The following is a 14,962-nucleotide window of genomic DNA, read 5'->3' on the forward strand; positions in this document are numbered from 1 at the left end:
GTAGATCTCAAACTATCTGGAATCAATTTCTGTCTTGTTTTTCAGAACTTGATGTTCTGCAAAGCCTTAATGAAAATGCAGATCGCATTATGCCTTGAATTTTGTTTTCTGTCTGTTATTTTAATTTAAGCTAATCATAAAAATCCCAAACCTGGATCCAGGATTTGCTTCCAGCAGTTAAATTATGTTGTTGCATGTTTAAAACACAATGTACTCAATAAATATCATGGAAACTCTGTGCCAAGGGCATCTCCTTTCCCAGCACCTTCTGCTGTCGGGCATACGTTCAAATGGTTTCCTGGCTCCCAACAAATGTAATATCCTCAAGCTTAATGAGTAGCCAATCACATGAAAAGAATGCTCATTAGCAGGAGGCCAGTAGGCAATTTGTGCTTATTTATTTAATCTTTTGCATGATCTGATGACTTGAGCTTGGCTGTCTTTTGCTTGATGAACTTGTCTTCAGTTTGTAGAGTACCGGAAACTGTAGAAACTTGAGATTTGCCCCTCAACTTCATGCTAATTCACCATCAGAGCACAAATAGAAATACCCTATGATCTTGCAAATTTAAGAACAACATATTTACTTGTGAGTCTTGAATCTTTGCAGTTACAGCGGGAAATAGCGGAGCAGTTATTTTAACACTGGTATAGCACCAGTGACCCAGGTTCAGTTCTGCTGCTCTCTGTGAGGAGTTTCTACATTCTCCCTGTGACTGTGTGGATTTCCTCCCGTATTCCAAGCATGTGCGTGTTAGTAGGCTAATTGGTCACATGGATGTAATTGGGTAGTGCATCGCAGGCTTGTTGGGCTGGAAAGACCTATTACCGTGCTGAATCTCTAAATAAAATTATAAAGCAAAATGAATTGCTGCAGTCCCACGAGTAATGTTTGGTTAATTCATGACGGATTTGAGCTACTGTACAATGAACAGAATGTGTGCTGGGATATTTACATATAATTAAGATAGAAATCAAAATATGAATAATTTTTTTAGATAAAAGATATATTGAAATATTAGTGACAGAGGAAATAATATGCATGCCTAAAATTGGTTTCTTGGGCTGTAAAGGCAGTAGTGATGGTTTAGTGGACCAATGACATGTCAAGAAGAACATCTTAACTTTAAATAAGTTTTTCGAAGCATCTTAGGGACAGATTAGTTCCAAAATAGCTGAAATTCGTATCAGTAAAATCAGATTTGGTTTGATTGTGATGGAGATGGCGACAAGATAGTGCATCTGGCAAAGGTGCACTGAATCAATAAACAAAATTCCGGAGTTAAAGTTGAGCTACATATAGATTGCTTCGAGCATCACTCAGGTAATGTATTGCTTGCACCACCAGCTGCCATGCGCAATCCAACTCTTCTCAGCCAAAGGAGCAAAAGCAACATTTTCGTTTGATGCTGGTAACGTGGAAATGAGTTTGCTGCGTGCACCCCTGTGTGGGATTGCAGAATAACAATCAAATGAAAAGACGTCCTCATGAGTTAAAATGCATTGGATAAAAATATCAGTAGTCCAAGACAATTTTTAATGCCACACTAAATCAGAATCAGATCCTCCATCTCTTAATATCCATGGGTCTTGTTTTACTTACATTTAGAAAGCTGTCTGTATCATTTTGCTGTAAAAAAAAATGATGTAACAGGGGAAGTAAATACTTCCTTGCATTTTTACTTTCTTGACATTAATTTCCACTATTTAGAGTTGCTTCTCCTGAAGTGAAAAATACTCACAGTGTGTATATGCTTGCTGTATTGTGAACTTGCAAACTTTATTTTGTTTTGATTTGTTGTGACTTTTGCCTTGCACGACATTTCTTTTACAGGACATTTGAAGCGGTTGAATGAGAGATCTCTGTCTATTTGCTTGTTTGCTTTTATCTCTTCTCTTGCACTTCGGTATAAATTTTAAGTTAGGAACATAGAAATATAAAACAGGTCCTCTGTCTCTTTGAGCATCTCTCTGCATGCAGCTGCAGTGGGAATCATCAAATATTCTGGTTTAGAACTACTACAGCTGAAATCCGGTCAGAATCATGGGTACTTCAGTAAGATTTAGTTGTTTTAAGATGTTTAAAGCATCTATTGATATTCAAAATGATGGATCCTGGATTGTAGAATCAGGTTGCAAGTGCAGTTTCCCTTTAAGAAAACAGATGCACGGAAGATGAGCCGATGTACAGGTGTGATTGAAATACAGAGACCTGAGACCACCACCCGCCCCCACTCTCTACTCTTGACTATCCTGCCGGTGAATGTACAGTCTAGAAAATAAAACTGAAAACCTCAGAGCAAGATTGTAGTACCAGAGGGACATCGGGGACTGTTGCACACTTTGCTTCATCAAAACATGGCTCACTTTCACAATTTCGGATGCAGTGTTGCAGCCTGATGACTTCGCCATTCTCCACAAAGACAGGACTGTTCAGTCTTTTAAAGGTAGAGGAGCTGGAGTATGCTTTACGATTAACAGATGTGGTGGTTCGGACTCAGTCCTGCTCACCTGACTGGAACATCTCTTGGTCAAGTGTCATCCATTTTATTTGCTGAGGATGTTTTCCACCATCAACCAGGTAGTGGTGTATATTCCACCTGTGGCCAAAGTCAGGCAGGTACTGGACGAGCTGAGCACTGTGATTAGCAGTAACAAAACAGCCTTCCCTATTATTCTGGGGGATTTCAACCAGACCAGCTTGAAGAAATCTGAACAATTACTAACAACATATTACCTGTGGAAGTAGAGAGAAAACACACTTGACCACTGTTATATTGCCAAGAATGCTTACCTTGCCCACACTTTGGAAAGTCCAATCTACTGGCTGTATTTCTACTCTTGGTGTATAGGCAACAACTAGACTGTAGCGAGGACCAGAAAGTTATGGTCAAATGAAGTGGAGGAGCACTTAAGACATTCAGGGATTCACCTTCAAATCTGAGTGAATATGCCACAGTTGTCACTGTCAAGTAGTGTCACAGCAATGACCTTGCACTCCACATCAGTAAGACCAAGGAATTGATAGTGGATTTCAGGAAGGGGAAGTTGAGGGAACACACACCAGTCCTCCTTGAGGGATCAGCAAGGAAAGTGTGAGCAGTTTCAAGTTGCTCGGTGTCAACATCTTTGAGGATCTCTCCTGGGCCCATCATATTGATGCAATTACAAAGAAGGCACAACGGCAGTTATATTTCATTAGGAGTTTGAGGAAACTTGACATGTCAACAAAGACTCGTGCAAACTTTTACAGATGTTCCATGGGGAGCATTCTAACTGGTTGCATTACCATCTGGTGTGGAGGGGCCACTGCACAGGATAGGAGAAAGTTGCCGAAAGTTGTAAACTCAACCAGCTCAATCATGGGCACTAGCCTCCCCAGCAACGAGGAAACCTCCAAAAGGCAATGCCTCAAAAATGTAGCATCCATCAGTAAGGATCCCCATCACCCAGATCATGCCCTCTTTTCTGCAATCAAGGAGGAGGTACAGGGGGTACAAACAATGGATAATGAACTCATGAACACTACTGATTACTTTTTCCTCCCTTTCTGCAGTACTTATTTAATTTAATTTCATAATATATACTTTCTATTGTAATTTATAGCTTTTTAGTATTATTGCAATATGCTGCTGCAAAACAACAATTTTCATGCCATATGCCAGTGATAGTAAACCTGATTTCTTTAGTTCTAAACAATTATCAGCTTTCTTAAAGATATTCAGTGATTTGGCCTCCGTAGCACATTGTGGTAGAACATTCCACAGGTTCATTACCTTCACAGTGGAGAAATTTCTCCTCATCTCAGTCTCCTCATCCTGTAACTTTGACCTCTAGTCCACAAATACCAGGCCATAGAAACATCTTCACCACATGCAGAATGTCTAGCCCTGTTAGAATTTTGTTTCAATTAAGTATTAATGAATCCAAAGCCAGTTGACAATATGTCAGCCCTCGCACCCCGGAATCAGAGACCCTTTGCTGCACTCCTTCTATGGGAAGTCTGACCTTCCTTAGATGAGAATTGGTTTGCTTGTCCACAAGGATAGCGAATTCAAGATGCAATTTGTGTGTAACAGATTTAAATTTAAATAAAGCTATTAGATTCCCTGCATTATTGCCCACTATAACTGGTGGTCTGGGGCATACTGATTTTTCATTAAAGGCACTAAGATCACTGATGGTCCCTGAGATAATTAGAGGTTATTTCGAGATATGCCCTTCTCCCTCTTCCTCTCAGTCAAGGCTTATCCTCCCACAAAACAAGCTTTTAATGTACATACCATTTTGTTGTCTCATTCATAGAAACATAGAAAACCTACAGCATGATACAGGCCCTTCGGCCCACAGTTGTGCCGAACATGTCCCTACCTTAGAAATTACTAGGCTTACCCATTGCCCTCTTTCTCTAAGCTCCATGTACCTTTCCAAAAGTCTCTTAAAAGACCCTATCGTATCCACCTCCACCACTGTTGCTGGCAGCCCATTCCACGTACTCACCACTCTCTGAGTAAAAAAACTTAACCCTGACATCTCCTCTGTACCTACCCCCCAGCACCTTAAACCTGTATCCTCTTGTGGCAATCATTTCAGCCCTGGGAAAAAGCCTCTGACTATCCACACGATCAATGCCTCGCTGAGGGAACTGTAAACATCTTTTGTCAACTAGTGGGTGAGTCAATAGAGCATAGAGTCAGAGCATTTGCAATCAATGGTTAAACTCAGCTATGACATAAAATAACCCAACCACAATGTCTCCACTTTCTTAATTGGCTTCAGTAATTTGCTCCCTGAATAGCAATTAACTTTTGAATAAACTCCAGTCAATATTTGCTTAACTTCAGTTCAATGTAGGCCTGTACTTCAGAAACACAATGACACACTTTGCAAATGGTACACATAGCAAATGTTACAATGCTCTTGTTCTCTTGAAGCAAACTGTGCTTGAACTGTAGCACACCACTCAAAGTTTGTGTACAATTTGTAAGTTTGGAAGAAGTTGGCTGCCCAGCAATGGTAAACCCAAAGCTGCAGGACAACTCGCTAGCAGAGCAGTTAGCCTAATGCTTTACAGTACCAGTGACCCGGGTTCAATTCCCGCCACTGCCTGGAAAGAGTTTTTACGTTCTCTCCGTGACCATATGGGTTTCCTCCCACAGTCAAAAGACATACCGGTTGGTAGGTTAATTGGTCATTGTAAATTGTTCGTGATTAGACTAGGATTAAATCGGGGGTTGCCGGGTGGCATGGCTTGAATGAGCCATGCTGTATTCCATGCTGTATTTCAATAAATAAATAAATAAGAAAATAAACCTGCAGTTTCTTTATTAGCCAGTGGATGATATTTTCATGACTATGTTTGATGTCATAGTGTAAGAATGTAAAAAGGATGCCCCGCCATAGAATCAGAATTCGAATCTGAATAAGGTTTAGTATCACTGATACTTGTCATGAAATTTATTGATTTGTGAAAGCAATACAGTGCAAAAGATAAAAAATATTCTGGGTTACAATAAGAACTATGAAAATAAATGAATAGTGCATAAGAGAGCAAAATAGTGAGGTAATATTGATGGGTTCATGGACTGTTCAGAAATTCAATGGTGGAGGGTAAAAGGCAGGGTAAGAAGCAGTTCCTAAAATATTGAGTGCACATCTTCAGGCTTCTGTACCTCCTCCTTCCTGATGAAAGGAAGGAATGTCTAGGGTGGTGAGGGTCCTTCATGACGGATGCCACCTTTTTGAGGTTTTGCCTTTTGAAGATGTCCTTGATGGTGAGAAGGTTAGGTCAGACCTTTTTCCAATCCTGTGCATTGGTTTCTCCATACCAGACAGTGATGCAACCAGTGAGAATGTTCGCCATGGTATGTCTGTAGAAATTTGCTAGAGTCTTTGGCGATATATCAAATCTCCTCATACTCTTAATGAAATATGGCTGCTGACAGGCCTTCTTCACAGTTACATCAATATTTTGGGCCCAGGCAGGATAGATCTTCAAAGATGTTGACACCCAGGAAATTGAAACTGCTCACTGCTGATCTCTTGATGAGGACTAGTGTGTGTTCCTTCAACTTCCCCTTCCTGAAGTCCACAATCAATTCCTTGGTCTTACTGACATTGTACAAGGTTGTTGGAGACACCAATTAACCAGCCAATCTATCTCACTCCTGAATACCTCCTCTTCACCATCTGAGATTCAACTGTGACATTGGGGAACTTATATTGTAGATGGTGTCTGAGCTGTGCCTAGCCACAAAGCTCAACACAGTGCTGGACTAAAGCCTCACTTAATTTCCCGACCCGAGTTTTCTCCTCACAACCGGCAATCCCAGTCTCCCTCACCTTGCTCCACTTGGTCCTTCAGTTGACCTTCCTATTGACCCTCTGAACACCCGAGGTTTGTGCTAGAATGCCAGGAGAAGCTTTTTTAGTCATTTTTCCTCTCCTGATCCTGATTCCACCCTAGCCTGCTTTTGTCGAGATCCCTGATGTAGCATGTGTTTGTATGAAAGAGTGCAGCCTATTCCTTCAACAGCTACTGATGCTTACAGGAGCAGGTGCTTAGCCAAAAGCGTCTGTAGCTTGCTGTCTAATGGCTACATCACATAGTTATTAAGGCTCACCACAGTTTCTAAGTAGTTAAATTTCTTAACTCAGTAGCTACTTTATCGGGTACCTCTTGTATCTAATAATGATGTAAACTGAGTATACATTTGTGGTCATCTGTTTGTAGCCCACCCACTTTGTACTTCGACAGAGATGCTGTTCTCCTCACCACTGTTGTAACATGTGGTTATTTGAGTTACTGTTGCTTTCCTGTGAGCTTGAAGCAGTCTGACCTCTCTGATTAACAAGGTGTTTTCACTCACAGAACTACTGCACACTGGTTAGTTTTTGCTTTACATACCATTCTCTGCAAACTCCAGGGACTGTTGTGTGTGAAAATCCCAGTAGATCAGCAGCTTCTGTGATACTCAAACCACCCCGTCTGGCATTAACAATCATTCCACAGTCCAAGGCACTTAGATCACATCTCTTCCCCATTCTGATGTTTACACGGTACAATAATGGAACCACTTGTGTGTGGCGCGTGGCCAAGTGGATAAGGTGTTGGTCTAGTGATCTGAAGGTTGTTAGTTCGAGCCTTGGCTGATGCAGCGTCTTGTGTCCTTGAGCAAGGCACTTAACCACACATTGCTCTGCGATTACACCAGTGCCAAGCTGTATGGGGCCTAATGCCCTTCCCTTGGACAACATCGGTGATGTGGAGAGGGGGACTTGCAGCATGGGCAACTACAGGTCTTCCATACAACCTTGCCCAGGTTCAGTCATCATCGAAAATCGATGGACAGCTGAAGAAGAAGAATAGAACCTCTTGAGCATGTCTGTGTGTTTTTATGCATTGAGTTGTTGGCAAATGATTGGATGATTAGGTATTTGAATTATCATACCTAATAAAATAGCCATTGAGTGTATTTTCATTAAACCTCCATGCATCCTCTGAAATTTTTGCAAGAATCAGCATGTGATGTACTGTGTGTGGTGGGGGGGGGGGAATAAGACGAATTCAGTGCTATTAACATAGGAGCTAAATTCATCTTAAATTTTGTATTTAAATGTATCAGCAAAAACTGTCCTCTGCAATATACAGATATTTTTTCACGCAGAAGGCAGCAAAGAAAACATATGATAACAGGTTCTTATCAATTGTGGCAATTATAATTTTTAATAAAAGACAGTCAAATAAGTGACAAAAATAACCTTCTCTGGCACAGTTTATGTAAATTGATATTGTATACTTTTATAGAAATTATATCGGTAATTGCCAGCTGAAATGAAATGCCAGAGCATTGTTGAATGCCTTTAGCATTAGTAATAATATTCCTCAATCTTAGCATAATTAATACAGTGAATACTTTCTTGTATAAATTTTTGGTGCTGAGAGGTGTTGCTGTGAACAACACTTCTGGATGTGTGTGTGAAGTACACGTATAGGATGCTATTTTATATTAACTGCTGGTTTTCTCTTTATTCTACAGGTAGATTTTAAAGATTGATTATCTCCACTGCCTGACATCAGGAAAGTGTTCACATGGCTTAGGAAAAAGGTTGTGCCAATCTACATTTCAACTGAGGCCATTTCAATGGTAAGATGCCAAAATTAATCAGCCAAGGACCTCAACTGGAGATGTAGTTATTTACTAGCCTGATACCATGAACCTATGCTTGGCCATGTAAAATGCATTCAAGACCCAATTGTACAGAAAATAAGTTTGTTTCATTTACTTTTAACAAAGACTTTCAGAAACCACATGGACTATTTTATGAAGCTGAGCAGCAACCAATGAATTTGCTTGCAACACTGGAGGTCAAAGCAGAACGCAGGTTTAAATGGAGTGGATATCTTTTTGCGTGGAAAGCAAAACTGGGCACCCTATTTTTGGGTGTAATAATACTATGCCTAGTAATGGCATCTTATATTTTAACCAGAAACCAACAGAGACTACTGCTCACTCCATCCCCATTCCAATACAGTACCAGCACAAATAATAACTTCCTAGAACTGGACTCGACAGAGTTTGAAGATGACACTGATGACCTTTCCTCACCACGAAATTGGGTTGGAAGTAATAATTATTTAAAATCTGAACTCATTATTAAAACCCACAATTCCAAACTTCAACTCACGCCAAGAAGACTGCCAGAGTGGGATGATCTTATCAAAGAAGAAGCACATGTAAGTTGGAATTTAATTTTTTATATGTAAAATCACTGTTTATCAATAACATGTCAACATACATTATATGACTATTTTTGTAACCTTTAGATTTTTAACATTTAAAGTATAGTGAATGCAACAATTTTAATGACCCATTTACATGATTTAGGAATCTATCTCAGGGCTGAGATCTGACTGATACCGTATATGCCACGTTTACAAGTTGGACCATGTAGCAGGCTAGTTGGAAACTGAATAGAATGTTACTTAGCAATAAACATTATTTGCTCCAGACATTGAAATACCTTATTCACTGCTGTGTCAACCACTGCCATTAGACACTGAAGCCAGATATATTCTCTGTATGTCAAATCTCATTATATGCTGAATGCCACCATTCATTGGTGCTGAAAAAGATTTAATTGGTAATGATCATCGCTTTCCCATTTTGCACAGTTTGAAATTGGAGCATTACGTTTTGAGTATTAATACAATAGTTAGTTAGCTACCTCGATGTTCAGTGATGTGTGGTATAAAACAAGATTGCAACTTTAGTTTTCGATCTCTCGCGGTATTAGTTAACCTTGCCCATCAACAGATGTAGGATTTTACAGTGTTTTGAAAGGATACAAAAAGTGTATAATGTTCTCAATTTACATAACTACTTGAAATAAGAACTCTGGATTTGTGATCCCAATTACACCCACTTGAATGTTCTGAAATCAAGATGCATATAAGTAAATTATAGCACCTTTCAAAAATGATCAAAACCTCAATACGTGTGCTCCTCTGGCCAATGTCATCTACTACACAGTTGCATGACGTCCACTGGAGTATTCGTTCACTCCAAGTTGCAGTTATTAAGAGTAAGAATGTACAAAATTAGAAAATGATCTATCTCTGGTACTTGGTATCTGTTAACTACAGAATGATCATATGACATTGGAACAGAATTAGGCCATTCAATACATCAAGTCTGCGCTGCTGTTCAATCATGGCTTATTTGTTTTACAATGTTCAAAGGTTCATTTGTTATGTACGAGGGGTGATTGATATGTTCGTGGCCTAAGGTAGAAGGAGTCAATTTTAGAAAACCTAGCACATTTATTTTTCAACATAATCCCCTCCTACATTTACACACTTAGTCCAGTGGTCGTGGAGCATACGGATCTTGGACTTCCAGAAAGTGTCCACAGACGGGTGATTGATAAGTTTGTGGCCTAAGGTAGAAGGAGATGAGTTATACAGCTCTAGTTACATGCACATGCAGTTCAACTCTTTGAGTAATTATGCAGAAAGTTTGAAGTTAATAACATCTCCTTCTACATTAGGCCACAAACTTATCAATCACCCTTGATGTTATTAATTGATGAGTTACTAACTTTAAACTTTCTGCATAATGACTCAGAGTTGACCTGCATGTGCATGTAATGAGAGCTGTATAACTCATCTCCTACCGTAGGCAACAAACTTATCAATCACCCTGCTGTGGACACTTCCTGGAGGTCCAAGATCCGTATGCTCCACGACCGCTGGACTAAGCGTGTAAATGTAGGAGGAGACTATGTTGAAAAATAAACGTGCTAGGTTTTCTAAAATTGACCCTTCTACCTTAGGCCATGAACATATCAATCACTCCTCATATGTATGCAGTATACAACCCTGAGATGATTCTTCTCCAGATAGACACAAAAGAAAGAAAATCATGAACATCAGTTCAAAGGGAAACAGCAAACCCACCGCCATGCACAGAAAAGAAGAGCAACACCATCATCAACCCTCCCTCCCCCCGTACGAAATTCAACAAGAACATCGCCCACTAACCCCACTCCCTCCGCACAAAAACAACGAGAAAGAACGGGCGACAGCACAGAATACAAAAACCATAAGGTTGAAAAAATCCAGAGTGCATAGTCTAAATCCATAAAAGCAGAACCGCAGCAACATCCTGCAACGTCATTGAAAGAGAGAGACACCACTTGAATGCAGAGGTCTACCTTCTGGGCACAGTGATAGGCCACATGGGCTCCTTCTTCAGCAGGCAGTTAGTCAGTGCTAAACCCTTGCTTGCCTTCTGCATTTGACTCGATGTTTCAATCTTCCCCCGATGCTTTGATTGGCAAATAATGGAAGCTTTAATCAATGAAATGGAGTCAAGCATCAGCACGTGCCTCACAGTCTCATAGTTTCTTCTCCTCGAGGGCATTTGAACTTGAGCTTGTGCTCGCTTCCCAGAATCTTCCTGGAGAGAACAAAGTGCTGGATCTCTCAGTTGATCTCCAAACTATAAATCATAGGCTGTAACAGTTCCACAAACGCATTCAAGATGAAAAACAGCATCATCTTCCCTTCACCGCATGGTCTTTAACTTACTTCAATTTTGAATTTTATGGAACTAAATGCATTTTGAACTGGAAATATGCAAAATGCATATTGATTCTCACATCAGTCCATGAAGAACATCCTAAAATACTAAGCATGTACCAATTTTTATTTTTCTGCATACATTCCATCAGTGATATGTTTAAGAAGTCATTACAACGGGCCTGTTCTCAATGTCCAGAGACAGAAGGAACCTCTACCCAACCTAGCCTCAGTAGAACAGTTGATTGCATGGGGCTTCATGTATCAGAGTTTCAGATGATGTTTGTCTCAGCTGATGTGACACGGGGAATAGCACATAGCAGTCTCATGTGTACACTACTGTTTGAACTTTTAACAATAACTATGGACCTTCTTGACTAACACACGTACTTAAAGGAGATGCATGATCTGACTTGAGAACTTAATACAGTGAAACTGGTGCTCTATTTGTGCATGAAGGTTTTGATGGGAAGGCCCTTCTCATTATAAACCACTCTAGGTGCAGGAAATTGTTAAAGAGTTGCAGCTGTAAGGCATTCTGCATCCAACCGAATCCTCTGTTTCCTTTTCCTGCATGGCCTTGAGGACATTTGATCAACATCAGGCCAAAAGATCAGTTTTACCTGAGCAACATTGTTTAATTGTTGACAGTAGATTGCTCTTCAGCTATGTCCTTGAGATCTTTTAAATCTGGAACCGAAACAAGCAAATACAGTTATTAGATTTGAAATGCAAATATTTTGACCTGTAAGTAAAAGCTTTGCCACTGTAATGTGATTGAGTTCTTAACATCAACCATTATGAAATGCTTTGAGCGGCTGGTCATAGAGCACATTAAAGCCTTTCTCCTGGCTACATTGGACCCCTTCCAGTTCATTTAGTGCTCAAGTCGAATCACTGACAATGCAATAGCCTCTGCTCTACATTCTGTCCTGTCCCACCTGGAAAATGGGGTTTCATATACTAGACTACTGTTTATATACCTCAGTTCAGCATTCAACACCACCATACCCCAGAAACTGTTGGGGAAACTGCCCTTGGTGGGTCTCAGCACCTCCCTCTGCAATTGGATACCGGACTGCTGAATAGTAAGACCACAGTCAGGCCGTGCGTGCAGCAACATCTCTTGTTCCATTATGCTGAGCATTGGCACTCCCCAGGGCTGTGTGCTCAGCCCACTCCTGAAGCATGACTGTGTTGCAGGATCCAGTTCAAACCTTGTCATCAGGTTTGCAGATGACACAAAAGTTGTTTTCCTTATCGAGAATGATGATGTGACGGAGAATAGAGAGGAAGTGGAGCAGCTGGTGGATTGGTGAGAGAAGAACAACCTAAGCCTAAATGTAGAGAAGACCAAGGAAATCATTGCTGACTTCAGGAAGGTGCAGACGAACCATCCCCTCCACGAATACATGTCTCCTCCGTGGAGAGAATTAAATGCACCAAGTTCCTTGCAGTTCACATCAAGATGACCTCACCTGGTCTCTTAATATCACCTCCCTGAACAAGAGGGCACAGCATGGCCTCCACTTCCTAGGATGATTGAGGGAAGCAAGGCCTCCTCCCCCCCACCGTCTAAGTTTTTACAATGCAACAAAACAAAAAAAAAATAAAGAAAAAGAGGTTTATACAGTGCAAAAGAAACATATCAAAGTACAATTCATAACAATTAAGCAAAGCACCCATAGTAGAATCATATAAAGTAGTTACCGCCCCACCCTCCCACTACCCAACTCCAAGCCAACCTTACGATATATAAAAAAGTTAATCAGAACTGTATCACCACAGAGCTGTATTTCTAAAAAGAAGGTATATTGCCTACTACCTAAACTATAATATGTTTATACATAAAAAACCCCATAAATCTTAACCGTAAGAAGCTGGAAGTAAGGGATATAAATATAAAAGAAGAGAAAAGGGAGGGATGCACCCTTAATCTAAATGGGCATTATGAAAATATTCAAGAAAATGTCCCCACACCACCCCCTCCATCTTAATTGTGTTTTAGGGGAGCACCATTGAGAGCATCCTGACAAGCTGCATCTCCATCTGGTATGGGAGCAGTCGAGCATCGGACCAGAAGTCACTACAAAGAACTGTGAGAATGGCTTAGAGGATCATAGGGGTCTCCCTACCGTCCATTGGGGACGTTTATCAGCAGCACAGCATACACTGGGCTCTTAGTATTATTAAGGATCCCACCCATCTATCCAGCGTCCTCTTTGACTTGGCAGGAGGCTATGATGCATAAAAACAAGAATGGTTAGAATGAGGAACAGTCTCTTCCCTCAGGCCATTAGGCTTCTGAACTCTCTGTGGCATCATATTCAAAGTGTCACTGGTTAATCTGTTCTGTACCTTATCATATTTAATATAATGCACTTTAATTTGTTATTTATGTGTAATTCATCTGTAGATTTTATCCTTACCTTCATAAGTTATTATGTGCTATGTATGTTATGTGCTTTACACCCCGCTTTGAAGAAACATTATCTTGTTTCTATATACATTATATGGTTATATACATGTATGCAGTTAAATGACAATTAACTTGACTTGATATGCTGGGCCTTCAGATCAGCATACTCAGCTGTTTTGACTGTGTAACAGTGTAGAAGAGATCAAAATAAAGATAGCATTTAATATCTCTCCCATTAAAAAAATATTCAAATCTAGTAATAAATGGGCTGTTCATTTTGCTATTTCCTATTTTGTACTCTTGTGCAAACTTCAAAATAGTCTTTTGATGTGTTTCCTTGCAGCTATAGTAGAAAGTTTAACTATAACAAGATAATGTTCACCTGCAACTTGGTTAACTTTTGAGTAGATTGTTCTTTGATGATAGAAATTCTAATTTAGTGCAGGTGCCCCAGTGCTGTTCACTAAAGCAAATAACCCATTTGAATTCTCCTTGTAGGGTGTGTGCTCAAATACTTTGCATGAGACCTTCTGCTTCTGCAGTCCCATCAATGTGAATTTAAAAGACAGAAGTTCTTAAAATAGACTGAAAGAACAAAATTATATTCTTAATAGTTTATTTGAAGGTGCAATGATCATACTGACCCAGTAATGTATATTATCTAAGATTTTTTTCTTATAAATATTTAGCAAGCTTTGAATATTGCCACCTGTGCTTTCAGATGTTATCTCAGACGATCATTGCACCAGCTCTGAAAATAAAATTGTGTGGTTAAATATTTAGCAGCCTGAGTTCAATATGATTTAAGGAAGCACTGAAGAATTGATTTCCTTCAATATTTTGCTATGTTCACATTACAGATATTTTCAGTCATTCCAAGGAGGTTTCTTCAGAATGTAAAGAATCATTGTTGGTACACGAAATATACTGGAACTGCATCAACAGACCCCTACAAGAAGAATGCATATTTTTTGCACACAAGGCATTTCCAAATGATATTTGATTACCTGAGAAAGGTCATTTGGAAGCACTTGCAACACCACGGTGGTAAACATTATCGCCTCCGCTGTCTTCCATATTTCTACATAATTGGACAGCCAAAGTGTGGGACTACTGATCTGTATAACAGACTTAGACTGCATCCTGAAGTGAGCTTTTCCATCGTCAAAGAGCCTCACTGGTGGACAAGGAAAAGGTTTGGTAAGTGGTGAAATTGTTGTTTACGCGATTTTGTAGAGGTAAGATTTGCTATTACTAAACTAATCAGTGCTGTTCATATAGTTGAGTGGTGAAAAATGAGAAATAATGGCCAATGTTAAGAATAAATGTTGTGTTTAGATATATTAAAAAAGTATAGTAATATTATTCGCATTGGTAGAGAAAATTTACTGAAAAGTTGTTAATGTACTTTAGCAAATAGAATAATGTTAATAGTTCTTCAATGCGATTTTGGTGAGAAA

The 14,962-nt window shown here is 39.7% G+C and overlaps 1 protein-coding gene across 3 annotated transcripts in view; it reads left to right on the forward strand.

The window, feature by feature from the left end:
* Positions 1 to 14,962, forward strand: part of chst15 (carbohydrate (N-acetylgalactosamine 4-sulfate 6-O) sulfotransferase 15) — an 89,182-nt gene that overhangs the window by 38,449 nt on the left and 35,771 nt on the right. For all 3 annotated transcript variants that reach the window (XR_012096137.1, XM_073027630.1, XM_073027629.1), the window contains exons 2-3: positions 8,040 to 8,737; positions 14,363 to 14,702. Coding sequence is in view for 2 of the 3 variants with exons in the window: in XM_073027630.1 (XP_072883731.1) it covers positions 8,240 to 8,737; positions 14,363 to 14,702 (838 nt within the window). In the remaining variant the exon portion in view is untranslated. The remainder of the gene's footprint in view (positions 1 to 8,039; positions 8,738 to 14,362; positions 14,703 to 14,962) is intronic.

Source organism: Hemitrygon akajei, chromosome 23 (assembly GCF_048418815.1).
Source record: "Hemitrygon akajei chromosome 23, sHemAka1.3, whole genome shotgun sequence".
Taxonomy (NCBI): domain Eukaryota; kingdom Metazoa; phylum Chordata; class Chondrichthyes; order Myliobatiformes; family Dasyatidae; genus Hemitrygon; species Hemitrygon akajei.